At 36.2% G+C, this 16,241-nt stretch overlaps 1 protein-coding gene across 8 annotated transcripts in view; it reads right to left on the reverse strand.

Annotated features, from left to right (window-relative positions):
• The window catches only part of Utrn (utrophin), a 479,533-nt gene that overhangs the window by 18,032 nt on the left and 445,260 nt on the right, over positions 1–16,241 (reverse strand). For all 8 annotated transcript variants that reach the window (XM_010626629.1, XM_010626631.2, XM_010626630.2 and 5 more), the window contains 4 exons: positions 10,509–10,645; positions 4,870–4,908; positions 4,575–4,640; positions 3,485–3,550 (listed from right to left, as the gene is read on the reverse strand). In XM_010626629.1, coding sequence (XP_010624931.1) covers positions 3,485–3,550; positions 4,575–4,640; positions 4,870–4,908; positions 10,509–10,645 — 308 coding nt within the window. The remainder of the gene's footprint in view (positions 1–3,484; positions 3,551–4,574; positions 4,641–4,869; positions 4,909–10,508; positions 10,646–16,241) is intronic.

A 16,241-nucleotide genomic window follows, 5' to 3' on the forward strand; every position in this document is an offset into this window, starting at 1 on the left:
AAAGTGAAGAATTCAAGAAAGAGAAAAGTTCCAAAGAGTACTGTGGAATTTGCTAAAATACCATTTTTTGCTTAAGGTACTTTGAGTTGGTTTTCAATCTTTTCCAGACTACCCCCCTCCCCGGCCAAATGTGGGTTTTGAAGGCTCTAGATCTGGCACTCCTATAATTATGCTGGGCCTCTCTAGGGAAATTACGGTGCCAAAGGCCACTGTGAACGGTCCTGTCCTGAGACATTCACTAACTCAGCCTAGTACTTGCTGAAGGAATGAATAAATTTTGAATGATATGTGGTTTTTCTTTTCTAGTGATAGATTCTCTGAATGGAAAGAGTTAGAAACACAATAGTAAACATATCTACCAAATGGGCGGCCTGCCCGGGGATGGGTTAAATGTGTTAGGTGTTTGGTGATTAGCTCTGTATTTCACAGACTTTGGTAACCTTCCTACCACCTCCTAAATGCTGCCCCATGCACTATAGAATGTTTTTAATTGACCTCAAATTGGGACACTCTAATTTTTACTTGTTTCGTTCTAACCATCGTCTATAAACTCATGGATATGATCTGCCTGTGTAGTTTTGAACGTTTTAACTGAACCTCTAACTCGTTTAAGTTTAGAATTATCTATTACCTCATCTGTCACTACTTAGGGAAAAACTTACCTTAGGTAATACAAATACATACTTTTCAGCATACAGTTTAAAATCTGTCTTACCTTTAATTTTGTATGTTTCTTAAGGGAATCAACTACCCACCTATATCTAACCAGAGAAGGCAGGAATAGGCTGAGACAGAGGGAAGAGGTCAGTCCTATTTCTCACCATTCCAGGAAGCCGCTTGGAGAGGTGACAGGATGCATCAGGTGCCAAAGGAACACAGTGGCAGACAGCAGGTGATGCTAATGGAAAAATACGTGGCACAGAGTTTGGGGATGAGCAGTATATAGTGCCACCCATCTTCCTCAATATCTTAAAAGCAGAGGAAAAAATGACCTTTAGCTTTTGGATGAGAGTTCTCTATTTTCAATGACCTACACAACACATTTCCCCTTTCATAAAGCTAAAAAATGGTTCCTTTGGTAGAAAAAGGGAAAGAGATTGCTGCATGAGGGTCTGAAACAGTGACAAAAAAATGTTGAAAGCCTATTGTGGTAACCCAGTATTACTGCAGAAATACTCTCCTACTCAAGGGAATAATACTGGTTAAAATGGACATGTTTATGTAAACAATATTACAAGTTAAGGGAGAAATGTGACCTCTCCATGTCAGAGCACTGGATTTCAGACCTAGGGTGCGGCTTCAATGATTTCTCCCCTGAATGGTAGAATCACTGCAGATTCTCAAAGCTAACAGTTTTCTGATCTCTACTTCTACCCTCACCTCTCCCTCTCTGACTCTAACCTTCCACCTTCCCCTTTAGAAGGACCTCATACCTTTCCACAGCCTTAACTCAGATCACATTGGTGAATTCCCTTTTGCCATATGAAGTAATATATTCACAGGTTCCAGGAATTAGGATGGGGACATTAGGGGACAAGACTGTGCCTTCACATATGGCCTCACCATGCTCTTTCTCCGGTCGGAGCATTTACCTATCTGCCTTCCATCCTGCAAGTCTTGTGAAGAGAATACCTACGCCTGTCGGTGGACTGCCACTGAGTACGTGGCAGTGGCTGGCTAATACATGCACAAGAACAGTTGCTCCACAAGAAGAAAAAGGGGGGCCTGTGGCAAGTACAGTTCCAAGTGCTGGGGTTTAAATACTTTCTTCAAGGCAAGTTCAAGCTATGGAGGTCACTGAGTATGGAATTAGGAAAAAGCGCACAAGCGCACACCATCTGATGAGGGCAAAGATGATAGCAAAATGAAGTAAAATAGCCAGAGCACAATGTGTTTAGAGTTCTACCTTTGTTTTTATTTTAATCTATTCTATTTAATAGTATCTGCACATATGTGTATGTAAACTGGTTTTTAATAAGCGCTCTAGAAACTACTTAGAATCATCCTGAAAATGTAATACTCAGTTCTCTCATAATTGGCTCCAGTGTACCACTGAACTGTAGGTAAATAATACATATTTGTTGGATGGATAAGTGTGTTAATATATCTAATGATCGTCTAAGAAGATATATTCAGCTGCAAACCATCTGATGATCTTTTCTGAAACACTAGTGCTAAATGTATAATTAGTATTTCTTTCATTTGAAGATAGAATATACTAAATTTGAGCACTATTTTTACTCTATTCAAACAGCAAGACAAAGACATTTTAAAGAGATAAGATTTTGATCTTAATTACTATTTTTATTTAATTCTTTGACCATTTTTAACCTTGGTGAAAATTATTTTGATTTAGTAGATAGTTAATGTATTTACTCCACGTGAAGTACATACTGGTATGTTAAATAGAAAACAAACAGTTTGAATACACTATTATTTTGATTTGGAAATTGTTTCTTATTCATAGCACCTGAATTAATGAGATATAAATCATTATTGTATCATTGTCAAATATTAAGATGCTAATCTTTGAAATTTAAAATTGAAATAAAACTTTCCTCTGAGCTTTTATTTATAAGGTTTATGATAACTAGAATAATTTTTTTCAATACTGGAAAGGAGACATTCTATATTATTGTGCTTCAGATAGTTATACTTGGTTTTCTCTATAGCCTTTTTTTGGTGAAAAATACCTATGCATTATGTTCAACAACTTTTCTGTCAACCTAATAATTTCCCACCACATCCAAACCACAGTGAGTCTGTAAGTCACATAAACTCGACACTACTAAAATCTTGTAGACATTGCATAGATTAATGTGAATTATAAGGCTAAGAAAGGTCCCAAAGGAAAGATGACACAAACAGTGGGCTAATAAGAGATAAAATATTTGCCAAGAAAATTCCACAACCATGGTGGATATACACAAATGAGGAAATCAGAGGTAAAGTATTTGTCTAGAAAGCTTCTTAAAAGGCATTCTAAAGTCAGTGAGGTTTCTCCGAGTTCCTAATAAAATAAAACAATGGCAAGCGAGTCACTTTTCATGGAAGAGTACGGAGCATATGTTCAAGCATGTGTGGACTGAGGTTGCTAAATGCAGAAATGACAGAGAAAAACGTTAGCAAGCAGAAAGAGGACTTTGCAGAAAAGGTTTATATCCTATGGAATTAAATTTGCAAATTTAACAAGAAACATAAATATTACATTATTATAAATAAAATGATCTGATTATTCTAAAGCAGATCAGTTGACCAATAGAGAATTTTTTTCATTAACTCATATTAAACCAAGTAAATACACATATCTAATTTATACTATCATAGCATGAAAGCATAAAATCTGTGTAGACACTTTTGATATCATATTTATTAATTCTGATTGGGATCAAAACTCAGGGCCAGAGTCACTGCAGATTATTTCCGACAGCCCTAATACAGGAAGGAGCCTTCTCAGGCAACGCTAATTCCACAATTTACTTACACACTCCCTGTGGTAGAGCTGCTATCGGTGAGGAAAGACCCGTTAGTCCGTTCCATCTGGGCCAGTCTGAAAAATGGAAACAAGAGGCTACTGTCCCGTGTCGTTCAACGGGACCACTGTCAACTGGAAGTACATCCTCAAACACTTTTGAACTATCATATTGTGACAAAATAGATTAAGGTCCAAAAGTTCTAGCAAAATCAGTACATGCGAACATCTAATTTTGAGTTACCTTTTCGTTACCGCTACCTTAAGGCCTGTGGACCCCTATTTCTTACCATGCTGCACTGCTGGCCCAGTCTCCTCAGTGGTCTCCCAGGCCCTTGGCCAGTCCTCTACACTGAAGCAAGGGTGTGCTCCTCTCAGCTTACAGGCTCTCCACGGCTTTCCTTTACCCAAAGACATGCCTGACGACACGAGAAACTGGGCCCTTCATTATCAGACCTTGGCGCTGTACCATCATCTCGCTCTTAGTGAACAAATCATGATCTTTCCCGACTCAATGCTTTTGATATGTTTCCCAAAAGTCCAAGCCTGCTTTCTCCAAATATTCTACTTTGTCTTGACTCACTTCACTTACTACTATTTTTAGGAAAAAACTAGCATTTTCATCACTGCTTACTGGGACTATAGATGACAAGTACTATTTTACTGAAAGTTTATGTAGGCCATCAGGACCACTCAGTATTGTCTAGGGCCTCTAAAACCCCATACCAAAGCATTAGCATACATTTAATTATACAGTATAATTCATATGTGCACCACCTCCTGAGAATACTTTAAACTCCAGCTTTAATTTGCCGAAATTGAGTTATATTACCTAAATCCTGCTTGTACAGTGTTTGGACTCTCAGGAGCTCAGTAATCACAGCCTATTGAGATTTACTTCTCATAGATACATAGCAGGTGTTTGGCAAAGTGCAAATTGCAACATGAAAAGATGAGAGCCCAGATTCCAAATGTAACAGAATCACAACTTATGCAAAACAGCATTCCTCAAATCAGGGCATGTTCCTGGTGTTGGATTAATTCAGACAGGGATGTGTTCTGGGTGGCAGTGCAGCACCGGGCTCCCATCCAAGCCCCTTACCGGGTAGCGTACTGTTCTATTCTTGAGTGGGTGTCATCATGGAAGAGCTGAGGGGATTGCGAGGGGCTGTAAAGGAAAACAGAGTGATAGTTTCAGGGCCCAGTACTGATAGATGCTGCTAGTGGGAACGTTAGTTTAAGTTAAAACACTGAATTTGCCATGCAAACCAACCACCGGAATCAGTACCCAAGATGCAGTACTACTTCGGAATCAGAGTTTAGTCCTCACCCCCGTGCTAGAACGCCTGATCAGAACACCCATCCTCATCCTGTGCATATGGGCTGCGAATACTCACTCATAGTGCTCGGGCCACATACTGATGAGGGTGATAGGACTGCAAAGAGGGGAGAGGGAAACAAAAGTCACAGAACAAACACTGTAGAGCAATTTCAGACAAAAGCAGCGGAGTGGGGCAGATTCGCACTTGTCTTCTCATCTATGTGGTGCCCTGACATCCACCATGGGGAAATCAAAGGTCATAGTTTATTCTAGAGAAGATGTTGTGCATTCGAGTGTCTGTAGGAGGCTCTTGGGCCTCTTCACAGATCTTACAGGATATTTGTTGCAGGATAGCAAGCACATGTTCAGTCTTACTGAGAACAAAGTTCCAGAATGTTCTACAACTCACAACTACAAAGACAATATTCTTGAGGGAAGATGCAACTGTAGTTTTGTTTTTCCTTGAGAAGAAGTGTGATAAAAAGATGAATATGCGATTATATATTAATGACAGATTTTTCTCATTCTTCATCTAATTTTCAGTGTAAAAATTTAAACCCAGGTGTACATGAAGAGATTCAATTTCAAAGATACACAGATACAGAAAAGGAAAAAAAAGTAACCTACACATCTTCGCCTACATCCTGGCCAAATGGCCAAATCATCAACAGAACTGAAAGCAGATTCTTTGGAGTAGAATATTTTTTAAAACAAGATTTTACTCAGAAGTTTAATCTAAGAAACCGGTGTTTAAAAATGTGTTCTGTTGGAATCAAGGGCTTGAACCTAAGGTCAGATCAAATTCACTCTCAGCCTAGAGAGCTGCAGACATTCACTGCCTAGGGATCCCTGTGTCTTTGGGAAATACTTTCTTTGAAAATAACTGATCTTCATTAAAAGTGAATTTAAACTCTTTTTTGTGGGGGAGGCATGGGGTGGAAGGGTGATGAATATAAATTTAAAAGTACAAAAATAGTTGTCTGTGCAAGTAAATAACATTGAAAAGCTAATGTTGATTGAAGCCAAATTATCTACTTCCTTGATTCTCCTGTTTCTATTATATGTATATACTTAAGAAAAAGTTCATGATCTCATTATCTCCTACTGTGAAGCTGATGTCTGCATGGCAAAGACTATAAAGAAACAGAAGGTTAGTTTACTGAGATGAAAAACTCAAGACTCTCCGGGCCTACTCTCAAAAATAGGTATTTAAGTAACTTTGTGCTGGTCAGAAAACATTTACAGAATTTATTCTGTAAGCAGAGTTAACTCTGCATGTGTAAATCACATACAAGAACAATATAGTATTCCAAATTCTTTTGACATTATCTCTGAAACAGGGATGTTAAATGTCAAGTGACTGATTCGCTATACTTTTTCTAAAAACAGTAGCTGTTTAAGAGATTATTTCTGAAACTCAAGTGCACCACAACAAGTGACACAAGTTTTAAACAAGAGAAAAATGTGCATGTTTGATCTTAACAGACCCTGGAAAAGTTCTGTGAAACTGCTTGACTGGTTCTTGTGAAGTTACTTCAGATGGCACAAAAGTGACTCCCGAACTAAGATAAGAACGGCAGGGGTAGAAAGGCGCACTGAAGAGTTTTTCAGTTTTTTTTTTTCCTTTTCAATGGAAAACATGTAAGATAAAAAACAGGGATAAGTCAAAGTTTAAACTCCACTAACTTCAAAGCATTTTGATCTGCAGACAAGATTTTTAAGTGCTAAGATTTTACTTTTATTTTTTAGAGGAAAAAAAAAAACAAAACTCAGCCCTGCATAGTGGGACCTATGACTTCAGTTAAAAACAAAACCAGGGCAAAGATGCAGCACCGAGGTAGAGCTCTTGCCTAGCAGCCCTGGGTTCCACTTCCAGTGCCACAAAACAACAACAACAACAACAATGATAACAATTATAAGAACAATCAGTGCTACCCCGTACTTAATCCTACGGCCTCTTCTTGTTTTTCACAGTGGTGGCTGATCAGGGCATCTTGGTTAATCACACATTAACACAGAAGGGACCAGATTCTGCTAAATACATTTAAAATATATTTGAACTTTAAAAAGTTTTCAAAATACTTCGAAGAACTTTGTTGGTGTTTCTAGTTCCCAAGAGTCCGTTCCTTATGCTTCTGCTCTTTTGTCTTCATCAATCCATTTGTTCCAAAGCGAACAGATATTTGTATCTCAGCTCTTTCTCCAGCTTAAACTCGCATTGGCTCCCCGTGCCAAGGGTAAACACTGAACTCTTACTTCGGCCCGGCCCACAGGGCTCTTCACTATCCAGTTCCTGTTTCTCCTTCCACTCTTGTTTTGGCCACTCTTCCCAGCTTACCACTCTAGTTGCCTAAGTTTCAAGCCTTCAAGCTTTGGAAAACACTTCTTTTTCTTTCCCTTTCTCCTCCTAGGAACATGGCAAAATTTCAACACGAAGTCCTGTTCATCTTTTGAGTCTCAGCTCAGCTGTCTGAGACAGCTCCCTGACTGCTGCTGCTGTAGTTTTACCTACCATGGGCTGGTTCTTGCTACAGGAAGAGCTCTAAAACATCATTAAATTCATCCAGTCCACCTTTTTTTAAAACTTTACAGAGACCAAAGTATTTTTTACCCAATAATAATCTCTTACAACTCTCAGATTACTTTTGCCACTGTTTTAGCTTATTTCTTAGGTATATTTCAATAAGACACTCTTTAATAAAGCTCCACTGCTTTTTTTTTTCTTGGAGAAATACTATACAAAGAGTCATTAAAATTAATTAACAGCGTGGGTATGCTTACCCCTTCTGTAATCACTCTTTTTTTCCCTATAAATCCCCTTCATACATACTGTATAATTAATGGACAGGAGATAAGATGTAACATTTTGAGAGAGTGAAAGAGAAAGAAACAAAAGAAATTTCTAATCAGCTCTATAAATAACTTCAACACCTTCCCTACCTCACTGATTTTTCTCCAATGTTCTCTTCTCACAGATAGAGGGATAAATGAAATCAAACTCTGTACTGCCCACTCCTATAAATTCTTATACCATAAAATTAAGTGGCCCATACTAGAAATGGCCCAGCCAAAAAAAAAAAAAAAAAAAAAAAAACAAAAAAAAAGAACAAAAACAAAAAAAACTCGAACTTTACCAAATCCAGAGAGCTCTGTCTAGGATATTTTGTTGTTTGAGATAGAGTAGAGCCTCCCTATATATAGTTCAGGCTGGCCTTGTACTCGTGGTGATCCTCCTGCCTCAGCCTCCTGAGTGCTGGGATTACAAGCGTACCCACCACACCCAGGATTTGTCTAGGATTTTAAAAAGAAGAGAATCTTTCCAATAGGTCTAATAGCTCATAATTCTTTTTCAATAAGAATCTTGTGAATCTGATTTAATCTTACACTCCTTGCTTCTTTTCTCTTGTTTCCTCTCTCACTGAAAATGGTAGTAAATTTATGCTAAATGAGGTAAGGCCTCTACAGTGTTATATTCTAAACTCAGAGCTGTTTGGCATGCTTTTCTGTTAATGTGTACTTTCAAAGAATCACTAAAAATAGGATGATTGATGTTGATGATTATTTTGACCTTGAAAGGAAAACTATTAAAAATATTAAAAGGAATATAAAAGATCTATTTGCATGCTTTCTGTGAAGGATATAGGTATTTGGGACATAAAATGCCAATAATTTATGAAACAAAGTGTAAGGCATAATGTTTAGTTTAAACCTATCCAATGACCCCATAAATTAAAGCACCATGTGATAATTCCATAGTTCAGGCAGCCACTCCAAAGGTTAATTGGATCTGATACAAATAGAAGTACAACTTTATCATAAGGCGTTCAGCACTATAAGCTGCATTTTAGATACTAAAACAAGTAAGAATTATTAACATACAGTCTTTCAAAAAAAATGAAAATATGTCCACAAAAACCCCAAATATACCTTTGTATTTGAATAGCTCTTCCTAAAATGAAATCAATTTCACAAAACTTTGTTCAAATGTGGATTGTGGAAAACACAATGAGGAGAGCATGTATCTTAGTTGGACACAGTTTGATGTTCAGCACAGTTATCAAAAAGGAGTTCTAGGGCCGGGGATTTAGCTCAGTGGTCCCACCACCTGCCTCGTAAGCACAAGGACCCGAATTCGATTCCCGGTACCAAAGAAACAAGCAAACAAAAAAAGGAGTTCTTTCTTATACATATGCAGGTGTTGTATGCAGGACCACTTATGTTCCTGGACTACAGGACTAGATGGGGAAGAAATCAGATCATCTATTCTGACATCTATTTGACATCTTTGAGACACTGAGTCTCAGAACACACTGGGTTCTTCCTACCTCTGAGTATCTCTCCCATACAAAGCAAAATTAACTATGAATTTTGAAGGTCAAAGAAAAGTTGTACTTCACAAAAATTGCACTTCACACACCTTTTATAGACCTTGCAGCAATGTTCTCTACTTGTGATGTAGAGATCGTCATGCTGCTCACTTGTAGCCTCTGTTCTGTAGTCACTTGGAAAGGTGACTTTGTCTCCCAGAGCAGCACTGCTCCCGGGATACCTATTCTGGGGATGACTAGCGATAAAAAAGTCCTCTTCCCAGCCACAAGCCCAAGAGAACAAATAGCCTTGCCAGGCACATTCATTAGTGCTGATACTCTAAAAAGGGATTCAATTTTTAAAATCATATCTATTTTGATAATGACAAATAATTCTTTAGTAACTTAAGATTACCTCCTTGCATTTTCTTCTGGCTTATGTTAAATTTCTCTTTTCCCTTTTCATCTCAGGCTACATAGTCTTATGTTGTTTAGCTTTATAATTCCATAGTAATTTTTCTATCTTGAAACTTGCATTTATACTTGTCAACTGAAAATACAGTGGCACCTCACTGCATGAACTTAATTTTTTCCACAATTACGGAATTGTGGAATTCTTTCCACAAACTGAATTAATTGGATGAGAACCGAATCAAATTCAACAGTTAGGTTCAGTGTTGACCTCATGGAGAAATTCGTTTCAGTTCTCATCCTGTTTGGCTCACAACCAGAATTGTGGAGAGAACTGAGTTTGCAAACTGCTCATATATGCTTTTAAATGATTATGTCTGTTTCCCACAATATATAAAGGTATTTCATTTTAATGCCTTCATCTTTAAGGTAGCTAAGAAATATAATGTAAGATTTTTATATCTTAGCATAGATACATACTTGAAGCAAGAGATTTAAATGTTATTGATAAATCTGTATTAAAAAGACGTAAAATGAACTACAAGGAATAGTAAAAACCTCTAAAAGGGGAAATAGAAAAAAATAAATGAAAGAATGAAGAAAAAAATTTTAAGTTTTTTTTTGTTTTGTTTTGTTTTTTGCCATGCTGGGTTAGGCTCAGGGCCTAGAGCCCTAGGCGTTCTACCACTAAGTTACATTCCCAATTCTGATTAAGCATTTTAAAAGGAGAGGAGATGATCGAAAGAAGAGATGACCACATGCCTGTAATCAGTATTCCTGGAGGCTGAGACAGGAGGATTGCAAGTTTGAGTCCCACCTTTGTAATTTAGGAAGACTATGCCTTTAAATAATAAAATTTCATAGTTCTGAAAATTGATTCCAAGAAGATACAATACAAATCCTTCTGGTATTAAATAATATCTCGTGTCACTAACATTAAAGAAGATAACATCAGAATGAGTATTTATCGATGATTCTGCATGAAAACCAAACTTACGTCTCTAAGTTGTCGCCTTCGAGAACTGTCTGGACAGGCAGGTAGCCAAGCCGAGGATGTTTGGCAAAGTATTTCTTTGACCTAAACTTGTTCTTCAGCACTTTTGTGAAGTCTCGCACGTCTTCCCCAGATGTTGTCTATAAGGTTAAAGAAAAAATTACACTTCTCATTAGGATTGAGGGAGAAAACCATGTACAATAAAATCAGAGCAGTGTAAATTGACACCATTAAACAGCATTTTTGGAGTAATACCAATATCACGAAAACACATCACAATTGGAATTCATTGTTAAATGCATCCAGGGATTAATTTTTAAATTTTCTGTTGAAAATAAACCCACTCTTCAATGTTTACCTTGAGCCAAAAAGTAAAAGTAGTTTTGGAAATATCACTGATTGATTCCTACCATTAAAACTACTTGCTGTTAAAAGGACATATTCCGAGTACTACATAGTTTTAACTATTGTTGGATGAATTGAAGTTAGCCGATGGCCATTCTGGCTCCCCCGAAACCAATATACATTCTAATCTGGAGAAGGGAAAAACAACAAAAGGAGAGAAAGTGTACAGGCACCTGGGTTTCTTTATCCTTTCCACAATGCAGGCATATAATTTTACTTGAATTAAATTTTTAAAGGTGACATAAAATGCTATTGTTTCCTAAGCATTTCAAGATGGTTGGCTTCAATAATCATTTACGATCAGAGTGGCTGAAATCACCCAACCCTACCTTCTTATTCTATCCTATGAACTGTTCTCTAAGTCCCAATTTTCTACTCTCTCTCTCATCAATTCAGCATCAGTTTTTATTTGCAATGCAGTGACAACTTTTGTCCTTCTGGAGATATATTTAAAATATTCATATTATCTGCATAGAATTGAAGTAAGACCTTGATTATCTGCCTCCTACTTTTCTGGCCAACCTACCACTGAACAGACCTCACTCCCATCTCCTTATAATTAAATAATATTTCTATAGCATTAACTGAGTGATAGATATATTTTTATTCTGCACCAGCTCCCTGTTCCTGCCCCATCTTTTCTGTCACTATAAACCTGTCCAGGCTTCATATAAACTTGCTTCCAAACTGAAACTTTTAAAGATATAGTTATTTTTAAAAACAACTAATTTGAAATTAACCCTTACAGTTTTGCTGCTTTTTATCTACTCTCTTTCTACCTAAATAAGTTTGCTTCTCATAAAAAAAAAAAAAAAAAAGGCGGGGGGGACTTTGATTGTACTCTAGGTTTGCAGAGCAGAAAGGAGGCACAGATAAGATCAAACTATTTATGTATAGTCTAAAATGCATTAATTTTTCACTTTCTTAAAACAAACAATAAACAAATACCTTAAAAAGGAACAGTCTCATGCTATCATTAGAAACCGGCATAAGATTCATACTGCTGAATCATTTTTTGAGTGAGTGAAAATAAACTATAAGGATTTGAAGTTCTATGGATATAGGCCATCCCAAACGTAAAGGAGAAATGCAAGGTGGGAAGAAGCCATTCATGGATAGCCAAAAAACTAAGGAAATCCTGAAGGAAAAGCTATAAGAGATGGTGTTTTATAGGTATGAAGACCTTACCAGGCAGACTAGGAGAAACCGGAATGAAGTTGAGAGTAAAAAAAGTAAATGTTCAGAGAAAGAATACTCGGGACTAAAGAAAACCAAAAGGCCTAGCATCACTTGTAAAGAATATTCACATCTTTTGCATTGAGTACAGTGCAGATAACCAAGTTTATAGATATGCTTCTCCTGAATATTTTATAAAGAAGAAAAGTGAAAAATGTTTTACATAACTCATGTGCAAAATGAAGAACCCTGTGTTAAGAATGAAATTTTAGGACCCAGTTATTTCAAAGTCTTTGCTCAGTACCTTCTTAGTAAAGAGAGAAGTACTCAATAAAGACATGCACTCACGCTTTTACTTGGGTCATCTCTACACCTGCAATATACAGGTCTGGATCTCTTAGGCCAGTGGTTTTCAAGGGGTAAACATCTTGTAGCCCAAGGTTGCTTGAGTGGAAAAAAAGGCCAGATAGGCAAGGTCTTAAGCTCTGTCTCCCCAGCTGCCTCAGTGCCTCAGTGTACATTGTATAATTCAGTGGTCATAAGAATATTCACAGACCTGAACAACTATCATTACTACCTAATTACAGAACATTTTCATCACGCTAAATAGAAACTATATGCGCATTACTGACCTTCAGCCCCTGGAAAGCATTAAGCTCTGTGTGTGTGTGTGTGTGTGTGTGTTTGTGTGTGTGTGTCTGATTTCCTATTTGGGACATTTCATCAAAATGAATTCATATATGATTTTTTTTATAATGGCTTTTTTCACTAAATGTAATATTCTTCTAGCTCATCTATATTTGGGTTCCTACAAGGAATCTTGCTTAGAGAAAGAAAAGCACAAGTCTAATTCTTACTTATCATATATTACTTAGGTATATTCAAGACAGAAGAGCAAAATCAACCCAACACAAAACAGAACAAAAACATCCACTCTCCACCCTACCCCTCATCACAAAAACACCTGCCCATCTTCCCAAAATTTTATATCAAAGAATAAATTAAGTTTGCAATCATGGTTACATATTTTTTAAAAAATTAGTGCAAATTCAGGGAGAAACAGAACATTTTTTTTAAAATAATTTTTATACTGACAAAAAAATCTAGCAAAGTTGTAATCTAAGGGCATTAATTCAATAATGCTATAAGCTTCAGGTAATATTAAAAGAAAATGTGAGAAGTAATTAATCCCACAAAAACTAGGGATTATATTTGGGTTAGAAAAATGTAAGTCTTTGGGATAGAGCCACAAAAATGAATTAAACCCACATTTGCACCCAAAATGTTAAAATATTTATACATATTTGGTCTAATTTTCTATTTAATGGCAGTATCTAATATTTCTTTATTTTTACAGTGCTAATAGAATGGTCTGGTTAAAAAGAAAATAGAGAGGACCACTTATCTAATATAATGAGTATAATGAATTCAACTCTATTTTCACATTAGATTTAATATGCTATGTTTTAAAAGCAAACAAGTATAACTATTATACTAAAAGATGGAATTAAAGAAATACTTATCACTGAACAAATTATTAAATATTTTAAATGAAAAATGCACTTCTTGAAAAAATTAAGTTTTTGTTTACTGCTGTACATAAAAGAAGAGAGAAGAAAAACAAAAGATTTTGTAGGTCCCATTCAATGAGACGATGGTAACATCTTTGTATAGAGCCTTCAGCCTTATAAACTGTTTTGTTTTAATCTTTTTTAACCATCATGACCTATAAGAACATAATTGTTGGGTATTTGACCTGCAGAGAAACTAACAATAAGCTTTCTAAGAACTCTAGCCCCGTCAGTAAGAGAAAGTTGCTCTGGCAAACCTAAGCCTTTTCATCATATCAGGACTACACAGAAAAACAAAAGTATTTTTTAGGTTTTGTAGGAGAAGGAATCCATGGCTCCTAAGCAAAATAACTATTCTCACACTTTGAAATTCATCATTCACTTTAAAGTACTAGTAAGATGTTACGTGGCTATTTAAAAAGAAACATACTGAAATGTCATTATATAGATTTAAATTGCACATATAGAACATGTACACTGTAAATACAATTAGAAAGAAAATACATAAAAAGGAATAAAAATAAAAGAGAGCTACTGGGTCATTCAGACATAATCTTAAAATTTAGTGATTGGACTGATTTTTACCTTTTTAAAACATACACAACACATAAAGGCTTTGTGAATTACCGAAGGATGATATCAACATCTCGGTTAGGCTATGGAACTTTGCTAAATATTCTAGAAACTCTGTCCGAGCAAGTCCCTTCCCCTCTCCATAAAAACCACACTCCTCCTTTAATAACTCACTTATATTTTTAAAATAATTTATCATTCCAACTTCTATTCCTAAATATCATTATGGTTTAATCTTGCTCATTTAGAAATATCTGATATGGCATAATTATTGTCTTTAACCTGTGGGTTCTTCCTCCAAACCCAATATCTCTTTAAAATATACCTGATGAAAAACTCAGGCATCTAAGTTTTGCAGGATGTGCATTTTTGGTGTGATGCAGTATATTCCCCTGTCCTCTGGATATCTTGCAGACTGACAGGCAGGCCCAGAGAATTCATCAAACCCAGATTTGATCTTTTGGCAAGACAAATGGTGGTGTTTGGCAGGATTATAGGAAGCATATCATATCTGCTCATCTCTGTGATTTTAGCAGGTGTTCATGCTAAAATGTCTATATCCATCACTGGGAGTTACATTCTAATTCTCTCTTTCATTTTCACTTATTGAAACATCCCTATACATCTAGTATTTAGCTACTTACTGGTATAGTTCACTTAGGAAAGGCAGAATAACTGTATGATTTTCCTTCTTCTGTTGACCAATTTCAATATCAATTTTTTTTCTATCATCTCCAAAAATAACCAATTTCTTTGTTGTTTTTAAGTATCATTGTGAACTCAATTTTACCACATGTGGGTTTCAACTATCACAATTATCAAGATTCAAACCGCCATTTATTTGACTGACACAAGCTTCTTTCAGTTGGCTCCTTCAATCAAGGGACCAGTAGTAGTTTTTCAGAACTTTCTTCCTAGCTAATATTACAAGAAACTAAATTCAACTTCTATCCTGTCCAGGCTCTTTCAGTAGAAATGTGTATTGAAAAGCATCATTCCCCATGAAGTTAGGTTGAAGAATCTGATTCACATTCCCAGTGGTGGGGCTTTGACTTGCCTTCTCTGTTACATCTCCTCTCTTCCATAACTAGAGCCTCCGTTCTCAGGGACACCGGGAGATAATACTCACTTATGTTTTCCCATATTATATGTACAACCGTATCAGAATACTAATATTACATCACCAGGATGATTTGAAAACATTCAACTATACATTACATTTCCATTCTCCTCCAGGATGCAAAGTAGTTAGACCATGTTCTCAGATGATAAGCCATTGCATACTGTACTGTCTCCCTTGTAGCCTCATTTAGTCTGAGCTCTACTGGTAACTAATTAATGTTCCCTATCAGTTACCATGCTGTCTTTCTCGTTATTCTGGTCTCTAATAAACTTCCTAGGAAATGCTTGCATGTTGCAGACAGTTTTCCTACATTTACTCTTTTCTCTGGAAATAAAATATTGGGCTCAGCTATTTTTCCCCTTGAGTTTCTTAAATATGTTCTTTCATTTCTTTGGTATAAAAACGTATGATGACTAATAAATTTTCCTTCCCTACTAAGTCAGGCCTTTCCTTTTTGTTTAAATAAGCATAGATTCTTTTCCTTTTCTTTGAAGTCCAATGAATACACCACGATGTTTTGGTGTTGGTCACTCTTAGTAATCCCAGGTCTGTGACATGCTGCGATACATACATTCCTTTCAGCATGTAGCTGCTATTTTTTTCTTTTTTAGGGAAAAGTTTTTCTTGAACATTCATTTTTAGCATTTGTTCTGTTCTCATGCTTCAGATTTCTTTGGGAATTTCCTCTATCCATTGGCACTATTTTGGCCTATCTTCAAGATTTTGTTCTCTAATCCTTTTAATTGCCTTGTTTCTTTTTGAGTTTTAAAGTTTTTATTTTACTGATGTTCAATTTCTTTTAAGGTATTAATATATTGTTTTTATGCACTTACTTTCCTTAGAGTTAGTCTCAATTTCTGAACTGATATTTTTCATTTATACCCCAAT

The sequence above is a fragment of the Fukomys damarensis genome, unplaced genomic scaffold (assembly GCF_012274545.1).
Source record: "Fukomys damarensis isolate Sample0158 unplaced genomic scaffold, DMR_v1.0_HiC HiC_scaffold_14, whole genome shotgun sequence".
Lineage (NCBI taxonomy): Eukaryota > Metazoa > Chordata > Mammalia > Rodentia > Bathyergidae > Fukomys > Fukomys damarensis.